The following is an 18,992-nucleotide window of genomic DNA, read 5'->3' on the forward strand; positions in this document are numbered from 1 at the left end:
AATTATAGACTCATAAATGGTTTGAGTTGGAGAGGACCTTAAAAATAATTTTGCTTCTATCTCCCTGCCATGCGGTGGTGGTGACACTTTCTACTTTTTTTTTTCTCAAAGCCACATCCAACCTGGCCTTATGGACTTCTAGGGATGGGGCATCCTCAGTTTCTCTGGGCAATCTCTGCCAGTGCCCTACCACCTTCACAGTAAAGAGTTTCTTCCTATTATCTAAACTAAACCTGCCCTCTGTCATTTTGAAGCCATTCCCCCGTGTCCTGTCACTACATGCCCTTGTAAGGAAGGGTTTAAGTCTGGGACTAGATCCAGCTTCAGCTTTGCCCCCGCAGATTCTAGCATCGTATGAAAAATATATTTTTGGTAACCAGACAAACAAAAAATTCCCGAAACGCAGCTACCCAGAACTGTACTTCATCCACAGCTTTGCGAGGTGGTGGGAGCACCCGCAGAACACAGCATTCGGTTGCAGCACTGCCCGTGCTGTTTGTGTGCCTGCCTCTGCACCGTCACTGCCCGCCTTGCTGCTTTAGCTTATTGACCCAATAATAAAGAAATTTATTTTTATATACAACAAATAATAAATAAAGACGTCGCTTTACGTCACGCAGCCGCTGCAAACCGCCCAAAGCACTGATTGTGCCATTAGCCAACACTTCGCGCGTGGCATCCGAGGTGTGGCGGGTCCTTGTGCGGTCCCTGCGGCGGGGGGAAGCGGGGCCACCGCCCCACGGCCACCCCGTTGTCCCCGCCCGGCCCGCTCCATCACCGCCCTGCAGCCCCGCACGCAGATTGCCGTCACGGAGGGGCGTGAGCTTCGACCTCCGTGATTGCTGTGTTTTGGTGTTGGGTCGCATGCTGCCCCGCCCCGCCGTCTCCCCGCCCATGGCTGAGCGCATAAATCGGCGGGCGGGCGCGGGCGGAGGCGTGCGCGGGGCGGGCTCGCAGCAGTCTCGGGTGTGGGCGGGCGCGGAGCCGCCGCCTCTCGCGGGTTCCGTTAGGTGCGGCGGGCGGCCGTTCGCTGGCAGTCGGGCACCGGGACCTACTGGCCATGGACACCAAGAAGGTAGGGAGGCGAAAGCGGCATCCTTCCCGCCCTCTTTCTCCCCGCTGCGGCCGCCGCTCGGGTCCCCGGGCGCTTCGGCGGAGGGCTGCGGTCGCGGCCGGCGTTCGCCTGCGGCTCGCCGTGGGGATGGATGCGCTGGTGGTCCCGGCAGGGCCGCTGGTCGTCCTTTGGCGGCTCTGTCTGTGGAGGGGGGGGAGGGGGCGGCGGACCGCGCAGTTTGGGAGAGATTGTCGCAGGTCGCGCGATCGATTTTGGTTTCGTGCGCGTGGCCTGATGATGCACATGATGCTGTCCGCGTTGTAGGATATTGATCACGAGGTTTGTTTCGCTGGCGGCGACGCACTCGCTTGGTCCCAGGGTTTAGGATGCTAAGCGGGGGACTGATGTTAAGGACATTTTTTTAGGTGGTCGCAATATGACTTATAAAGGCACTTTTAAATTTCAAGAAGGTGGCAGAGCATGTCCTTCTCATATGGAGAGCAGGGGATATTGGTCGGTATCTGCTCGTCTGCAGCAGAGAGTGAGGTGTGCAGCAATGGCGTGAGCTCATGACTGCGTGTATTTGAACGTACTAAGGGGGACCAGCACGTACCCACCTGGACCTGCGGCGGGATGCCGGGGAATTACACGGGAACAGCCAGAATTGGAGAAGGCCGGGCCTCTCATCGCCATATTGATGGGATATGGGGGCAGTGTGAGAGGACGAGGCAGAGGAAAGGAGAGCGTCTCGTCAAGGTCGTTCAGAGAAGTGGGGAGAGGCCACTCCTGCCGGGCTCAACAAGTTGTACAGCTCTGGGGTTGGAGGCAGTGAAGGAGGGGAGCGGGTGCGGAGCATCTCCTGAAAATGAATGCTGCCGACGCCTGTGGTCGGAGGGAGGGGTAGCGGTTTGAATTCCGTGCTGGTGTACAGACCTCAGCCTTGAGCCTTTGGATAGAGTGGGTGTAGCTGTACTATTTCTGAGCTCCCTGTTTGCCTTTTGGGAAGCGAGGCACTTGCAGTACTGACAAATGATCCATACATTAGATCACGGTCTGGCTCACTGGAGGGGATGGGTCATGCCATGTGATGTCTAGGTGGTGGGAGGCTGGGCAGGAGACGAATAGCAGGCAACAGCCAGGAGAAGGAAGTATGAAACTGGGTAGAACAACTAATCCTGTAGCTCATTTATGTACCATGGAAGTGAGGGGGCCCACATAGCAGGGACCTTGTCCCTGCAGCACCCAGAAGGAAAAGGCCAGCTGTGGTCACTGCAAGCCATGACAAAGCACAGTTCTGGGGGAAAGGTGCTCCTGTGTGAGCCATGTGGACAGCTAGGGTTTATCTGCAGCTTTGCCATACCTGCTGGCTAGAGATGATCTGGCCTAGAGTCCCAAAACTGCTTAGATGCTTTGAAAGAGCTGTGTCCTTGTGGTTCTGTGCCAAATTTCCTTGAGATAAAAATGAGGGGAGCAGTCACAGGGTGCCAGGGAGAATGTCTGGACTACCTAGGGTGTGTTCAGGTGTGAATGCTACCTCCGTACTCATCTACCCCCTGTCCATTTTGTCTCCACCACTGACCTGGGCAGGAGGACATTTACATGATGTAGGTCGGTGGAGGAAACCATCCCTGGGAGTCCTTTCCCCAAATTCTGTTTATTGAGGCAGAACTGGTCGTGTCTGAGGGTTGTTCAGGCCAGAAGCACATTCGTGCTGGGCTTGAAAGATTGGTGGAGGTGGAATGAGCACTGACAGAAGGTTATTGTGAAAAACTTTGGACACTTTTGAGAGCCACTATTCCTGGTGCTGAGCTAGAAAGTGAGAGACTGGAAGAGCTGTGATAGTAGGCCCCACCTAGTAGTTTACTTTGCCAGGCTTAAGTACAATAATTGGAAAGTCTTGGAAAAGGAACTGTTAATATTTTTGGAAAAGCTTCCAAACCTCCTGAGATGGGAAGGAACACAATCTTTCCAAATTGTCAACTCAGGCAGTGGCTGCCTAAGTGCCAACTCCTGAGTCACCTGCCCCCCCCCCCCCCCCCACCTCCCTCACTCGGAGCTGGCTTAAATGCCACAAGCTTTAAAAATGAACAAAATGTCAGATGCTTTTCGCTGATACTTAAATTTCTCAGTCTGTGGGACTTCTGAGGTTGGACCTTTAAGCTTTCCCTATGGTTCTGAGGGCTCTGCTGTTTTTATTTTAATTTAATGGAGATTCAGGTCTACTGAAACTTCAGGGAGTGTGCTTCATTTAAGATACCAACTATTGCCACAGCTTACAGAAAAATAGACGGGGAGCTTGGTAGCAACTGCTGCCACCTCTTGAGGCACGCTGCTGTGCCAGTGCCCTGGGGCAGGGTTGGGAAGCCCTAGCATGGGAAAAACAAGCCTGTTGCCGAAGAGAGTGCGTGTTGTAACTGTTGTGAGTGACTGCCAGTGTAGCTCATGGGCAGATCTGAGACTCAATTTATGGGAACTTGTCAGCTGGCTCAGGGAAGAGTTAGACCCTTCTTTCATGACATGCCAGAGATCAGCAAAAGCTCCTGTAAAGCAGATCAACTCAAAATAACAGCCACTAATGCAGGCAGTGTATTCATTACTGTAATGAGCTGAGAATAGTTGCTGAAGGTCAGGCGATAATAAAAGGGAGGCCCTGACTAGCCCTCCTACTTGTAGCCACAGAACTTTTCCTGCTGTACAGTTGCATCTCCCTTTCCAGGGAGGGGGATCCAAGGGATGCAACTGGTACTCACCCTTGCTGGATAAAAGCCCATTCCCTGCCCTCAGAGCACTTGCACATGGCACCTATGAGCTGCAGCTGCTGTTTATGCTGAAGAGAAGCTGAAGTTGTGTAGAAAGCCGAATTAACTAAATAATTGTTCCCTCTCTTCCCACAGAAAATCACAGCACCTCTTGTCTATGCTGTTTGCATTGCTGCCATTGGATCTCTCCAGTTTGGGTACAACACTGGTGTAATTAATGCACCTGAGAAGGTGAGAGGAATGAGCTGGGGAGGTGGGATTGGGTGAGGGGCTGATGGGAAGACAATGATGTAGAAAGGAGAGGGACTGTCTCCCAAGCACCCAGTAATTTGGTTTTGGTTTATGAAATCAGTAAGGCATTTAAAACCCCCGTTCAAATACAACATTGAATAGGAAAAACAAAGTTTTGGGGAAGGGAGAGAGCAAACGGGTTAATTCTCATAATTAGGAGCACAGGAAGGGCAGGAGGGCTCTATCTGCCATATGTGGTGTGTGGAGGAATGTGAGCTGCCTCAGTTTTGAGTCAGAATAAACCAACCATGGCAGAAGGAATGTAGGGAGCATTGTGCAGAAAACAGTTAAGGGTTGGTAGGAATTACAGCTGCCCTAATTTAGTTTATTTCAAGTTTATTTTACTTGCTTATTCATTCCTTGTGTTAAGTATATATTCAGTGCTTGTAAAAGGGTTGTGACTTGGACATTTGACCAAATAATCCTAGGACTGTAGCCTAAGAAACAAGAGCTGAAGAAAATGAGAGATGTGGTTTTCATGTAACTTTAAGATGGTTCCTGTCAAGAACTGAGTCACGAATACCACATCCACCCTGTCTCCGGGAAGAGATGTTCACGACGGGCTGGGGGATGGGGTCAGTCCTCCCTAGTTCATGTCCTGCTGCCATCTGCTGGGGGCAGGCACTCTGTCCCCCTGCCCCCGCAGCCCATGCCACAATTTACCTCACTAGCTAGCTAAGAGGATGCCTGGGAAATCAGCAACGTGGCCCTGTCACATCCCCTGGGATGGCATTATGTAAAATATAAACTATTTTTCACGCCTACTTCAATGAAGCCTTGTGTGTCTCCAGCTATTTCTATACCAGAAATCCTATCCCTGCTGTCAGTGTTTTGGTATTGCCAGAAATGTTCCCATCCACTCACTGGTCATGTTTTCTTGTTCCCTTTCATTCCCAACTGTCTCCCGCCTCCTCCCAAGAACCACCAGTGACTCACATCATCTGAAATATTCAGAAGATAAGCCTGTTTTCCTTAATAAACACTGCTGTCCTGTGGGTACCCTGCCTGCCCCTCCACTCAGTGAAGCTCTCTCCCTCATCATACTGAGCTACTTCTCAGTGAAAGCTCTCCTCCTTCTGTGCCCTTGTCTTCCCCTTGTCTAGCTTGTTGCTGCCTTTTTGGGTCTCTCTATGTTTTCATGGCAGCAGAAGCAGAAGGAAGACAGTAGTCTCCCCTCTCCCCAGCATAAAATGCCTCACTCTGGATTGTAACTCTCACTACCTGATCACTCTTGCAGATCATCCGGAAGTTTTTCAACAAAACCCTGTCAGAAAGGAGTGGGAAGGCTGTCTCCCAAGAACTACTCACCTCTCTATGGTCGCTTTCTGTAGCCATCTTCTCAGTAGGAGGCATGATTGGCTCCTTCTCAGTCAGTCTGTTTGTAAACAGATTTGGCAGGTAAGTTGGGAAGAGGAGGATGCAAGCTGTTGGGGAACTTTTCCCTTTACAAAGGAGCACTGGGAGGAAGAGGGCAGAGGTGGGAAGAGATGTCTGGGGAGGAAACAAGAATGTGTGGGCTGCAAAAAGAAGGATTGCAGGCCAAAGCAGGAGCTGAATGGGAATTATTCCATTCTCTTCCCACCCCTGAGATGGAAGATCATGGGCAGGTTTACCTTTACCCCCACTCCCAGTGATTTTCCTGCTGTATTGCCAGTTTAAGCTCAGTCTTGACATCTTTACCCTGGCAGGAGGAACTCCATGCTGCTGGTGAATGTCTTGGCCTTTACCGGTGGCCTTCTCATGGCCTTCTCTAAGGCAGCAAAGGCAGTGGAGATGTTGATTATTGGCCGCTTTGTTATTGGTGCTTTCTGTGGCCTCTGCACCGGCTTTGTGCCCATGTACATCAGCGAGGTCTCACCCACCAGCGTCCGTGGAGCCTTCGGCACCCTCAACCAGCTGGGCATTGTTGTGGGCATCCTGGTGGCTCAGGTAGGCCTGGTAAAACCTGATCCTGCCCTCAGGTGGGGGAAGGAGGGCTGGGAAAGGGCAAGGAGGGCTTTACTTGCCATCAGGTGCAGAGTGTGGCTCCTGTCATACTGGGGTGGGGGTGAGGAATTGAAGTGTTTGAAGTCACTCTTATTTCTCTTCTGTTCTCGGTGTAGATCTTTGGACTGGAGGCAATCATGGGCACTGAAGGACTTTGGCCAATGCTTTTGGGGTTCACGGTCCTCCCAGCAATCGTGCAGTGTATAGGTCTTCTGTTCTGCCCTGAAAGCCCCCGCTTCCTATTGATCAACAAGATGGAGGAGGAGAAAGCCCAAGCAGGTAAGAACTCATCTCAGAGGGGCAGGGCAGTGCTCTGGCTCCCAGCCTGCACTGAACTTGAGTGGGAGGCCAGGACTGATCCTGGTGCCTGTGGTGAATTAGGGTGTGACTCCTGGAGGGCATCAGGCCTGGCCTGCCTTCCCATCCTTTAGGTTGCACCAGTGCCAGGAAGCATGAGAAACCTGGCATCCCAACAGAGGCTCCAGGTGGGATCAAGATGTGAGGAGTGGCACCTAGCCTGGTGGGATGTAGCAGGACCAGCTGCTGCCACTCTGCCAGCTCCTCTTGAAAGGCAGGAAATAGCTGGCATTTAACAGGGAGCTTGGAGGGCTGGGGTCAGCTCTAGCAAGAGTGTGAACAGAATTTCAGGATCAAACATAAGTGTGGAGCTCAATCAACATGAACAGGACCTGGGCCTGGTTTCTGTGCTGTTCACAGCACCCTGACCTCTAGGTTGAAAAGAAGAGCAAGGCTGCCAGCAGAGGTTTGGCCTTTCCCATGCAGCAGGCCTCAACACCAACTCAGGGTGTTCAGTCTTCCTCCTGTGCCCTCCCTGCAGTAGCAGATGGGACACACACAGCTCCCGTGGCCAGTAGGTGCATGTCTCATACCTCACTTCTTTGGATTCTTCCCTCCAGTTCTCCAGAAGCTCCGTGGTGATCGAGATGTGTCTCAAGACATCCAGGAGATGAAAGAAGAAAGTGCTAAAATGTCCCAGGAAAAGAAAGCAACTGTGCCAGAACTCTTCCGTTCTCCAAACTACCGCCAAGCCATTATCATCGCCATCATGCTGCAGCTCTCCCAGCAGCTCTCAGGCATCAATGCTGTGAGTTATCTTGCTGTCCCATCTTCTGGGCCTCCCTTATCTTTGGCTAAACTTGCACTTGCTACTGCTGTGGAGAGAACTCTTAAATCCCAAAACATCTTTGTGCCTTGACTGGAGGTCACTGTTTCGTCATCTGGCAAAAATGCTAAAATGGAAAGTGGATATTATGGCTTTCACTTTCCCCACATGTACCCTGGCCTTGCACCAAGTGAATGAACCTTGACTGGAAGCATGCTGTTTTATAGCGTGGAGTGCTGCTTAGAAGCTCCCTGCTGGATGTGCAAGCAGTTAGGCAGAGGATGAGGGACATGCTCTCAAACATGGAATTGTGATTGTGTCCAACTTTCACTTCTCTTCCCAGGTATTCTATTATTCCACGGGGATTTTTGAAAGAGCTGGTATCACACAGCCTATCTATGCCACCATTGGAGCTGGTGTGGTAAACACAGTCTTCACTGTGGTGTCGGTGAGTGGAACAGGGCTGATGTCTGCCTGGTCGTGCCCCTGGCAGATGGGACTACAGACAAGTAGCCAGGTGGTGGCAATGCACTGACCTGTGGGAACAAAGACCAGAGTGCATCAAAGGCATGGTGGGAGGAGAGGTGGGCAGAAAGAGATGTTGTTGTTATCTTAGATGAAAGAGAAGGTGGAAAAGGAGTGCATGTGGGGAAAAGAGTGATGAGAGAAAGCAGTAGCAAGAACCAGAGTGGAAGAACTTGTGCTGACAGTGGAGCAGCCTGGTGACCTGCACTGAGATCACCATGATCTCTGAGGTTTACAGGCAGATGAGCAAGAGGTGCAGGAGATAGTAAGCAAGGAAGTCTGTCCTACTTTTGCTGCCAAAGTAAAGGACTTTTTTTCCTTCCGCTTTCTCCTTTCCAGCTGTTCCTGGTGGAGCGTGCAGGGCGCCGGACCCTCCATTTAGTTGGTTTGGCTGGCATGGCTGTCTGTGCTGCTATTATGACTGTGGCTTTAGCTCTGAAGGTGAGTGATCAGTGTTACTGTCCAGGCTCACCCCAGCAGGAACCTATGAGAAAACACATCTGCTTTGCTCTGCAATGCTGCCCTGTAGGCAGGAAGAGCCAGGGCTAGAGCCAAGTGTGCAATGGAGAAAGCAATTTTATAACTCTGGGAACTGCTACAGTGTTTGCAGTGCAGCTGAGAAAGTTGTGGCGCTGGAGATGGCATTGTGCTGATCGTATTTTGTTCCCTTGCAGGACATTGTGGACTGGATCAGATACATCAGCATTGTTGCCACTTTTGGCTTTGTGGCTCTTTTTGAGATTGGTCCTGGCCCTATCCCATGGTTCATTGTGGCAGAGCTCTTCAGCCAGGGCCCACGACCTGCAGCCATGGCAGTGGCTGGTTGTTCCAACTGGACCTCCAATTTCTTGGTGGGAATGCTCTTCCCTTATGCAGAGGTAAGTCCTGGTTTATAAAGCACTGTGAGAGCACTGCAGGATTGGAATAGGTGTCCAGAAAAGTAGTAGAATCTGCATATTTGAAGACTTTGACACATGACTATATGACATTTAATAACTCACCCTCTCCTGGAAGTTGTCCTGGCTTTGAGAAGAGGGCTGGTGAGTCTTCCAGAGGTCTGAGTCAGTGTTACTATTGTTACTGGAGGCTGTTGCTTACCTTATATTCTGCTGTCTTAACTGGTTGCAGCTTGCAAATATTTGGAAGAGCCATCTTAGTTAGCACATCAGGGCTTTTGCTTTAAAAGCATTACTTTTGATCACCCTCAGGAAGATTAAAGACCTTTAGAAGCCCATAGGAATGTAATTTCAATTTTAAAAATGCTGTGATGAGAAAAAAGTCAGTAAGGGCACTGTTGGAGAAAGGTGTTGGGATTTTAACCTCTCAACAGCAAATGACCTTACATGTAATTTGAAAAATAAAACCTTTTGTGTTTGTCCTCCCTGCAGAAACTATGTGGCTCCTATGTCTTCCTCATCTTCCTTGTTTTCTTGGTCATCTTCTTTGTCTTCACCTTCTTCAAAGTGCCAGAGACCAAGGGCAGGACTTTTGAAGACATCTCTAGGGGCTTTGAAGGACGAGGAGCAAACAATGACTCGTCACCCCAGAAGACCCCCATGGTGGAGCTGAACAAAACAGCTGCCTAAGATCCATGACACACCCGTTCTTTAACTCGTTCATGCTTAAAGAGTCATTAAAGGAATGAGCAAAGAAAACCATGAGAACTGGGACGTTTTTCCCCTCCTCAATTGCTGCTATATCCTTTTCATCCACATGCTCGCCCATTCTGCCAGGCTTGCCAGCATTAAGCAAATCAGATACGGGTGATCTGCTGTACTGGAAAGCACCTGGCACTTGCAAAAATAATCTCATCTTTCCTGCCGCAAACATCAGGAGAACAGAGAAGAGCTGGCAATATTTTTACTTTTCTCCCATAAAATTGCTGTTTGGGGTTAACATACTTATGCACACAGTGATCATTATGTATTTGAATCTAATTACTATTTTTGTAGTGAGTTGAAGTTGACCTGCTAAACAAGTCCCCAGCCCTTTGAGTCTACTCTGTGTGCGTGTGTATGGTGTTACACTGGAATTTAGCAAGTTTACCAAAAAGCCATCTTGGTTTTTCCTATCCAGTGTACACTATTTTTAGCCTCAGGAAAAAGGGGACCAAGTCACATGCATATTTTTTCCTGCTCTTTTATTTTTTTGTATAGACATACTGAAAGCATACTTTTACTTCCGTTTATTTATTTGTATGTCACTTTGTAAATATTTATTTTTTTAATGGTGTACAAAAATGTACAGATAAAGAAATTGGAGATGTTTAAGAGAAATAGCTATCTAACAAAAGATGCTGTAGACTTGAGGTGCAATAAGACTGTAAAGGAGAAATGTACTAAAAAGGAGATTGAGCATTTTAGGTGGCATGTACAGCAGAGCCAATTATGCACATCACCTTGAAGTTATTTGTGCCCTCTGGAAAGAAATCTGAAGAGTTGTGTACTTGTGGGAAGAGGTATGTTTCTGCATTAAAATCTCTGTTATTAGGGATTTTTGGTGGCTATTTTAAATAATTGTTCTCAAGTGTTGATGAGAGTGTGATGTTGCATCTTACAATGGGTTTTGTTGGATTATATTTTCAGACATGGTTTTAAGCATTCTATGGATGATTGAGGATGGTGATTGCAAACCAGAGGGTAATTTTTCCTGCCTTCTCTTAATTTTATTTCTTTTTGGCTTCTCTGTTATAGTCTGTCATAAATTCTGAAATTTGCAGATTGTCATTCAAAGGAGAGTGCAAGGATAAAAAATTACGTTTCAAAGCTGTATTTTCTTAGCAGTTGTTCCTATAAATATTACAGAGGCATATAGCATGACCCTCCTGGACACAGGAATGGTCAGTTGTGGTACATGTAAGTTCATAAGAGTAGAGATGCAGGACTAGACACCACAGCTACTGGAATTTGCTGGTTTAGCAGTGCAAAAGGTCTGTAGTGCTCAGTCCCCTGCTTGGTTGAAGGCCAGATGTTTATTGCCCCATATATCCTCTCTGGAAGGTCTGCATGATGTTGTGGTGCTCACCAGTGTGCTTTGTAGATGTGTACAGCTCTGTTACAGTGCCTCTGTTCAAAGGGATGTGGCAGGCAGTAATCGTTCATCAGTAAATGTCGGTCTCCTTGCTTGTCATTCGGCTGGGCAATTGAGTTTGTGTGTCCCCCAGCCTTGCTGCCGAGCTAGCACAGCTCAGGTCAGGCAGGCAAAAAGTTGCACCTAGGGTGCACTTGCAGTCAAGGAGGGGCAGCTTTAATCACTGCAGTGTTCTGTGACAGGCTCCGGGCCTGTGTCTCTCCAGACCTGCACAAAATATCTAAAGGTAGCACAGAGGGTATGTCCAATTAAATTCCTGCTCTTCTGAGATCAAGTTGCAGTTTTTGGATGTGGTTGAACTCGGGTCATCCTGCTGGAATTCATTACTGGATAGCCTAGAAGAGAGGCAGGCCCATGGATTCTGAGGTGGTAAAAGGAAGAAAGACTTAGAAAGGTTAGAATGACAGTAAGACTTGTGTAGCATGGATAGCCCAAGCTTTCTTGCCAACATAATGCTTCAGAGCAGGTTAGAGAAATTCCCATTGATGTATTTTCTGGGGGGTCTGTCTGACATTTTCAGTAACTAGTGATGGCATTTCTACCTTCCCTAATGAGAAACAGTTGCAGAGATCAGTTAAATTTGCTGCTGTTAAATGCTTCCTGTGAATAAATTTGAAATGCCCCAGCTTTGCACAATGCAATCATATTACATCCAGTTTCCCCAAGCTTTTTATTTAGGCTTACATTCCAGATATTTATTCTTGAAAGTATTATGTAAGACATCTCTCCCAGTTTTGATATTCTGGCTCAGTTACATAGATTTCTGTGCCCTTCCTTTGACCCTCCAGCACATCCAGACATGATATTTCTATATGGGTATCTGTATGTTAGGAATTTCCCCCCACAGCTGTGCATAAGAGCATTCCGTACTTTGCATCAGATGTGTGTTGGCTTGGACCGAAATGTGTAGGCCTTTCTCACACGGTATCTTTATTTTCTTTTTCTGTAGCGGCATTGTGAATATTTTGGATGGATTTTATATGCTTATTAATGTGGTTGTTTCCTGGTTTTGAAATAAAAAATATGAAATAAATATCTGATTTGGATTTTACCTTTATTCTGTAGGTGTTATCTTACTTTATCACAGACTGGGACTGCCCCCTCAAATGTCACCACCATCTACCTTGCAACCTTTTTGGGTACCTGAACACTGGATTTGCTGGTTTATCCTACTGGAAGTGATAATTTTGCTCAGCCTTTATGCAAATCACCTTTAATTCCCTTACTACCATTTCTCATCAATTCTTAAACTGAAAAATGTGCTTCTCTGATTCTTGTTTGCCCAAATCCTTTTTGTTTGTGTGCAAATACTTTCCCAGTGTAACAGGAAGGGAGAGAAGTGGCTGGAAGTTATGAATCCTGCCCAGAGCTAAAGATCCTGAGACTTCTGCCCCTGCTCTGTTCCCACTGCACTCCTCAACTTCTCTGCTAGGAGGGAGGAGGAGGACCCCTTTCCCCTGTAGCTGATGCTTTCCTCCCTGTTTGGGATGTGACCTTCATGTCCTCCTGTGCGATCGTACCCATGTACACTCAGTAGTGGATATTGGAAAGGAGCAGGGGGATGGAGAGAAAACCCCACTGCCCCAGGAGCTGATCCCATAGCTCAGGGACTACAGCATTCCTTGGACCACTCTCAGGTCTCTGGGCTGCTCTCAAAAAATATGTGAACAAAATATCCTTCAGTGGAAGAGGATGGGATTACGTGAAAGGAAGGAAAAGATGGCAGACCCCAGAGTACCTTAGAGCAGGAATATGGCTAATATAACTCCAGTATGCAGCAGGCTGCTCAAAGCCTAAAACAAGGAAAAGATAGGGAGCAATGTAAAGTCTGAAAAAGCTCAGCAGAGCAGCGATCCCATGAAACCTTTCTGAAAGCTGCTGTTTCCGGCTGCTGTGTGTTCCTAGCTCATGCCTGTGTTTTGCTAAGCTTGGTATGCAACCAACCTTGGATCTGGGGAGTGCCCTGGGCTAATCTGTCTAGGATTGTTTTTCAATTCTAGCTCAACTATAAAAATAAAGCCCAGCCATCCAAACTCATAAGCATATCCAGCTCAAACTTAACTGTTAACGTTTCAGTGTTCTTCATCAAAAGTGGAAGCAGAGAACAAAATCTTTTGTGGCCAAAGCATGCGATTCACTGAGCACTAAATTAGTCTTTTGTGTAGTGTTTGTGATAAAATTTGGGTTAGGGAACAAGGCTTTGGTTTAGATCTGGTTAGTTCTTAAAATTATAAGGAAGCTTCAAAAGGAAAACCTGTTTCCAATTAAATGGTTTGAATGCAATTTAATGGTTTGAGGATGGGCTGTTTTCAGCTGAAAGTGCTTATCGCATCCAAGTGAGCATGTAGGCAGTTCTTGTGGCCACCACAATACCCCACAGAAATGCATCACTGGGGAGTTCTTGGAATGAAACTGCTGCTGAGTGGACAGGAGAAGAACCCCAAGGGTCCCAAGTGATATCAGCCATGTCAAAGGTTTCAGTGCTGTTTTACAGGCTGGAGCACAATAAAGTGTCACAGCATCACTGCCAACATTTGTCGCTTTCTGCTTGTGTTATTTCTGATGAATGTCTTTGCATAATAGCCAAGAACAGCAGTTTATTTCTGTGAGAAGAAATATGGGAAAAAAACCTCCAGCAAACAACATTTTATTGGAGGTATATTTCCCTGCTCCATGTCCAATGCAAAAATCTTTTTATTTGATTTTCATTTCTGAAAAGAGGACACATTCTAGACACCTCAGTAACTGGGGAGATATGGGGCAGCTTCTCCCTTGGGAAGTTATCTGGGTGAGAGCACAGGCAGGACACTGCAGTCTTACCTCCATGCAAAGTCACTAACCCCTTTTTTGAGGGTTCAAGAAGGAACATTTGCCAGTTCGGTGGGGGACTGTGCCATCACTGCTTTCATTTGAGAGGAAAGAAAGTGTGGACACATTGCCAATGTCATTGTGATGGGCCACAATGGAGCAGCATCAAGAAGTGACTCACCACAACCTTTTCTCCCACTGTACACATTGTGAGAAAGGTCCTGCCAGCAGGTAAATCAAATGCACGTTTTGTTGCACAGAAAATTTATGTCTCTCTGGCATTTTTTTTTTTAGACTTCCTGCAGATCAGACCAAGGACACAATTCTAGCATTTTCTTCACTTTTAGAAGGACTCTGAAGATATGTGAGATGCTTGCTGGAAAACCTGGGGTCTGGTCTGTCACTTAGTCTGGCTCTGTCTTTACAATGTGAGTTACCAGACAAGAGACAGTTGTCTTCATAATATGCTGCTGGGAAAAGGCAGCACTCAGGCTGTCAGACAAGGAAAGAATATGGTTTTGTCTCCTAAAATATATATTGCTACCACAATTTAAATGGTGTTACTTGAAAGTATTCCATTTCTGCTGGAGGCAGGCTGTAAAGCAATCCACTTGCTCTGATATATCTTGTTTCTATGCTATACCTCACTAAATTACAGTGTGTACAAGAACTGTCTCTTCCTTTTCCATAAGCTTCAGCAGGCCTGATAGACACATGACTGACCTGCTAAGTCTGTTTTCTGCTCATGTTGCACAACCATTTTCTGTTTAGCAAGAGGTCACATGGATTTGTGTAAGGCAGTCATACTGGTGCACCAGTCACTGTGACATGCATTGTGGGACCACTGCAGATCCTGTTCTGAACTAGCAACTGGTCATGTAGTGATCAGCCTGATCAAACAGCACCCTGGTTTTCCATCTCTGGTCTCTGTTTCGTCCTGGTTTTCAGTCTTCTCCATCGTGAACAAATTTGCCTTCCATTAGTAAATTTGATTCTCCATCACAAACAAACTCAGATGTTTATTGCTTCCTTTATATTCCTGTCACCAAGTGCCATTGTCACTCAGACTGCATATTATCTTGTTGCATTAAATTATTTGGGGCCTGGACTAGCTTTTCCAGTCCTTTGCTCTGCTTATTTCTTGCAAAATGCTCTCTTCTCTGGTATGGATCAAAACCCACAGTGAAAGTCTTAAGCTAATAACTCTGCTTTGAGTCCAGTATAAGATCTAAAGAGTCCTCAAGGTTTAGAGGAAAGTCACCAGAATAATTTTCCACTGAGGAAGGCATAAGGATGCAGAACCAGGAGAGGGTGAAAGCTAGGAGCAGAGGTGAAAATGTGGAGGGACATGAACACAGCCATGTAGCAGGAGAAATAGGGAAGAGAAAAAAACACAAAATAATACCCAAGATCTGTAAGGAAGGTAAGATGTTTATAAGTATGAAAAGATGGAACAGGATCTAAAAGAGAAATATGAACTTTAAAAGAAGCAGGTGAGAGATTGAAGAAGGGAAAGACTGAAGACAACCAAAGTATGGGCCCTTGACCTACACACAAAATAAAATAAAGCCCAATAGGACTCCAGAAGCTTGTGAATCACAGGCAAGAGGTCATTGGTTCTTCAGAGAAAGAGAAATAGAGATGTCACCTCCACCATGAGTCCAGAAGTATCTTTGCAGCTGAAACAAATAGCTATGTCAGAGTCACGGTGTTCTTCGCAGTACAACCTCACCTCTCGATCCACAAAGATTGGGTTTGGCTTGCTTGAAAGATGGCTCTAAAAATGCCTCTTGAGAGCCACAGGCAGGTAAAACTGATGGGCATGCAAGATACAGCTGGCTCAGCTGGACTGAAGCTCTCACAGTGGCAAATCAGAAGCAGCCTGGCCATAAGCACAAAGCAGAGGTATCTTCCTACCTGTGTTTGGTAGTGCAAGACAAGATCCCAACAGAATTGGCCAAGGCCAATGTCAGCAAAGCCCAGTGTGGGCAGACACCACTGGTGCTGAAACCTGCAGGGACTTGTCCATCTCAGAAAAACTTATCCATGCCGAAGTGTTGAGAGGAATACTGTTCAGCTTCCTTATTTTGTGCCAGAGACCAAATTTTTTTGGAGTGATGGAGCAGCACCACACCACCTTTGTGCTCCTCCTTTTTCTCATTCTGATGCAAGGGTGACATTCACACTGATCATATGTAGTTCACAGGTAATGGTGTGTGTTGTCATGCTCTGGTCACACACATATACACAAAAAAGTTAAAAGCATTGCATTAGTGTAAGGTTTTGGTGTTTCCAACCACACAAACAAAAGAAAACCAAGCAAAACCAAATATAGGGGGGAAAATAGAAATGAAGGGAGAGAAACATTTTTCCTTGTGACTGGAAAATCCACTTCCTGACTGGCTGTGTGAGAACAGTGCAGCCAAAGGAACAAACACCAGGACTGACTAGAAATTAAGCTTTAACAAAGATTTAGTGCACACAGTTGGCTCTTGAAAAGATAGTTTCATTTTTTTTCCTTGACTGCGACTTAATTTTTATTAACAGGTTTTGTTCTGCTGAAGGCAGGCTCAAAACAAATTAGTGAAACCTTAAAAATAGAGACTGAGGAAATCTAAAGCTCATGGGAAGACTTAAAGGAGTGAATTCTGCAGAGAGGGTTGACAGGGAGGGAAGGATGGGACTCATGCCTGGAAATGTTGACAGCTCTTAGGAGCCAGAACCAGCCACTGCAACTTGAACTGGCCAGGCTTGGACACGCCTCAGTTCCCTGGCAGCCCTCTCTGGACTGGAGGCCAAAAGGGACACGGGAATTGTCCCAAATGCACTCACTTGGTACCCAATATGCAGTCGCCGGGTGCATTTGCTTGTGCGGGCCTCTGAGGGAGACTGTGGAGGCCTAGCATGGCTCATCATCTCCTTATCTTGCCTGACTGGGAAGGACAAGGTGAGGAAAGAGGAGCACAAAGGAAAGGGATGATCTCCTCCTGATACTAATGCAAAGGACTGCAGGACTGGAAGATCTAGATGGATCCAAAGGGTTTATGCTGCTTCTGCTGCTGGACTCTGAACTGGGTGCTCCTGGGAAGGTTTTTGGAGCACAGCCATGAAAACCATGTTTGAAGTGGCTTCCCACCAACACTGCAAACCCCAGCTGAGATTCATATTAGAGTCCACGTCTTTCTTATGAAATAAAAACTTATCTGATGTGTGGTTTGTGGGCGTGAACACTTTGGTTGCACAGATACCATTGCTTGCTCAAGGTAGTACGGTGTTAAAAGTGCAGTTGGGATAGAAGATATTTCTATGATTAAGCCAGACTATCACTCCCATTGTTAAAAACAACATCATCTGAAATTATGTCCCCTATGTCTGCTCCCTTGATTCACACTTAAACCTTGATGGACAGATATGAAACCCTCAGAACAGTTTTTATTGCTTTTCTTACAGAACTCCAGAGTCTGAGTGGTGATGAGGGACTGAACATGAGTGCTTAGCACCTGAGCTTGTGCTTATTGTGAAGAGAAGTGGTGTCTCTAAGGGAAGCTTACGAGGGACAGGTGGTGGGTTTTTATGAGTGAATTGTGAGGAGGTGTTGACACTGGAGAAATTTCTTATGACTCTACCCCATCTCCTTATCTCTATTTGCCTGTTAAAATCAACTGTTCCTCCAAAATAGTCCTGCTACCTGGGTTTTCCCATTCTAGCTTGATCACCTGAGTACCCGAGACATAAGCTTCCTCCTTTCCATCTTTCCTGTCTGTGCTTGTAATACCAAGCCCTCATTCCCAGTGGACTGGGACAGAAATCTGAATGTGGCACTTCTTTGCAGTAAGGAAACAACAATGCCTCGTTCTCTGAAGCACCCTGTCACATGGGGCAGAAAATGGGTGAATAGCTACTGTGGGGTCTCTTCTCCAGCCAATCCAGATCCATATTAACCAGCAGATATTGGCATGCTGCACTTTGCCATTCTACCTCACAGTGTCTGACCCAGCTATCCCAGTATCGCTCTAGCCACTTCCACACCCCAGTGGACAGAAAAATGCTAGGCAACCTGTATGGCCTGCTCTCTTAGCTCCTGCCCTCAGCACTGAAGCATCCTGTTGGCTGTCCCAGCATGGCCAGAACAGTGGCCATGTGGGCCCAGCAGCTTCTGCCTAGATAGATGCACTGTTGGATAGTTTGTAAGGAATAGCTGATAACCATTATGCATAAGCTGAAACTAGTGTAAAAACTTTCTTCCTCACTCTGTCTCCCTGGTTATGCATTTTCCATTGACATCTCCTCCGGCCTCTTGAAGGTGCCAAATATTTCATGGGCAAGTGCATCTCTATAAATTACATGCTCAAGTAAAGCAACATTCAGTGGACGTAGAACATCAGCAGAACATCAGAAGTATGTGGTGTTAATAGATGGGGGATGCTTCTTTTGTTTCCAGCTATTGCTCATGAAAAGGCTGGGGGAAATTTGCTAAAATTTGGTCAATTAATTATGCCTTGGTATAGTCTGTCAAGCTTTTTCTCTGTTTCCAGAGAAACGTCCAGTGCTACAGAATATTTTGTTGGACAACCAGCCTGTGTAGGTGCAACACTTACTCTTTCTGATGTGTTCTACCATGTGTCAGGGTGCTCAGGGCAGCCTTTGGGCAATGTCAGAGGACACCAGCCTGGAGTTTAGAGGAGCTGCTGATGGCATCATTCACAGTCACTGGGATATTTTTCATCTTCCCAGTTCCCAGTATGCTGAGTAGTGGTTTTGCTGCCATACCTCCCGCTCCTTCCAAAGGAGAATGCTGTGCCTACAGTGTAACTCCTGTCAAAGTGCATCACATCAGCCCCCCCTCCCCTAATCCACATAGCCAGTCCTTTCATTTCAAAAGGCAGTCAGTTTGCCCTTGGTAAATCAGCACCACCCTTTCCTAACCACATCCTTGTCCTTGTTGCATGTGGCGCTGGGTGACAAGAGGACACAGCACTGAGGTAAGGATGGTTGGTCTGGGGTTCACTGACTCATCCTAGTTGGTCTGCAGAGCTGTGTGCAACATTAGCACTTTTCCAATTGCCAGGGATGACACATGAAAAACTCTGGTCTCATAATCACATCAGGCAATTTTTTTCAGCAGCTTCAGAAGTGTTCTAGCACCCTTGAAATGTATTCTATTCAATCTCATGCACTGTAATATATTTAACTTCCCTAAGTAGTATCAAGCCTGCTGCTGCCCTACTCCTTGCTGTCCCTCAGTTTTACAAACCATTATGATATGCTTGGAAATCTTGGAGCAGGCTTTGCTTCTACAGACTATAGCAAGGAAGGCTTTGGCTACTTCAGCCTCATCTAAGGATGAGACACTGGT

The 18,992-nt window shown here is 46.9% G+C and overlaps 1 protein-coding gene across 1 annotated transcript; it reads left to right on the forward strand.

Annotated features, from left to right (window-relative positions):
- The first annotated feature begins 968 nt into the window (after nt 1-968).
- LOC128821707 (solute carrier family 2, facilitated glucose transporter member 3) lies at nt 969-11,879 on the forward strand. The gene is made up of 10 exons (XM_054002919.1): nt 969-1,075; nt 3,949-4,044; nt 5,342-5,502; nt 5,793-6,033; nt 6,207-6,369; nt 7,008-7,195; nt 7,557-7,661; nt 8,078-8,179; nt 8,413-8,616; nt 9,127-11,879. The coding sequence occupies exons 1-10, from the start codon at nt 1,061-1,063 to the stop codon at nt 9,322-9,324; spliced, it is 1,473 nt and encodes a 490-aa protein (XP_053858894.1). The 5' UTR covers nt 969-1,060; the 3' UTR covers nt 9,325-11,879.
- The last annotated feature ends 7,113 nt before the right edge of the window (nt 11,880-18,992 follow it).

Source organism: Vidua macroura, chromosome 2, assembly GCF_024509145.1.
Source record: "Vidua macroura isolate BioBank_ID:100142 chromosome 2, ASM2450914v1, whole genome shotgun sequence".
Classification (NCBI taxonomy): Eukaryota; Metazoa; Chordata; class Aves; order Passeriformes; family Viduidae; genus Vidua; species Vidua macroura.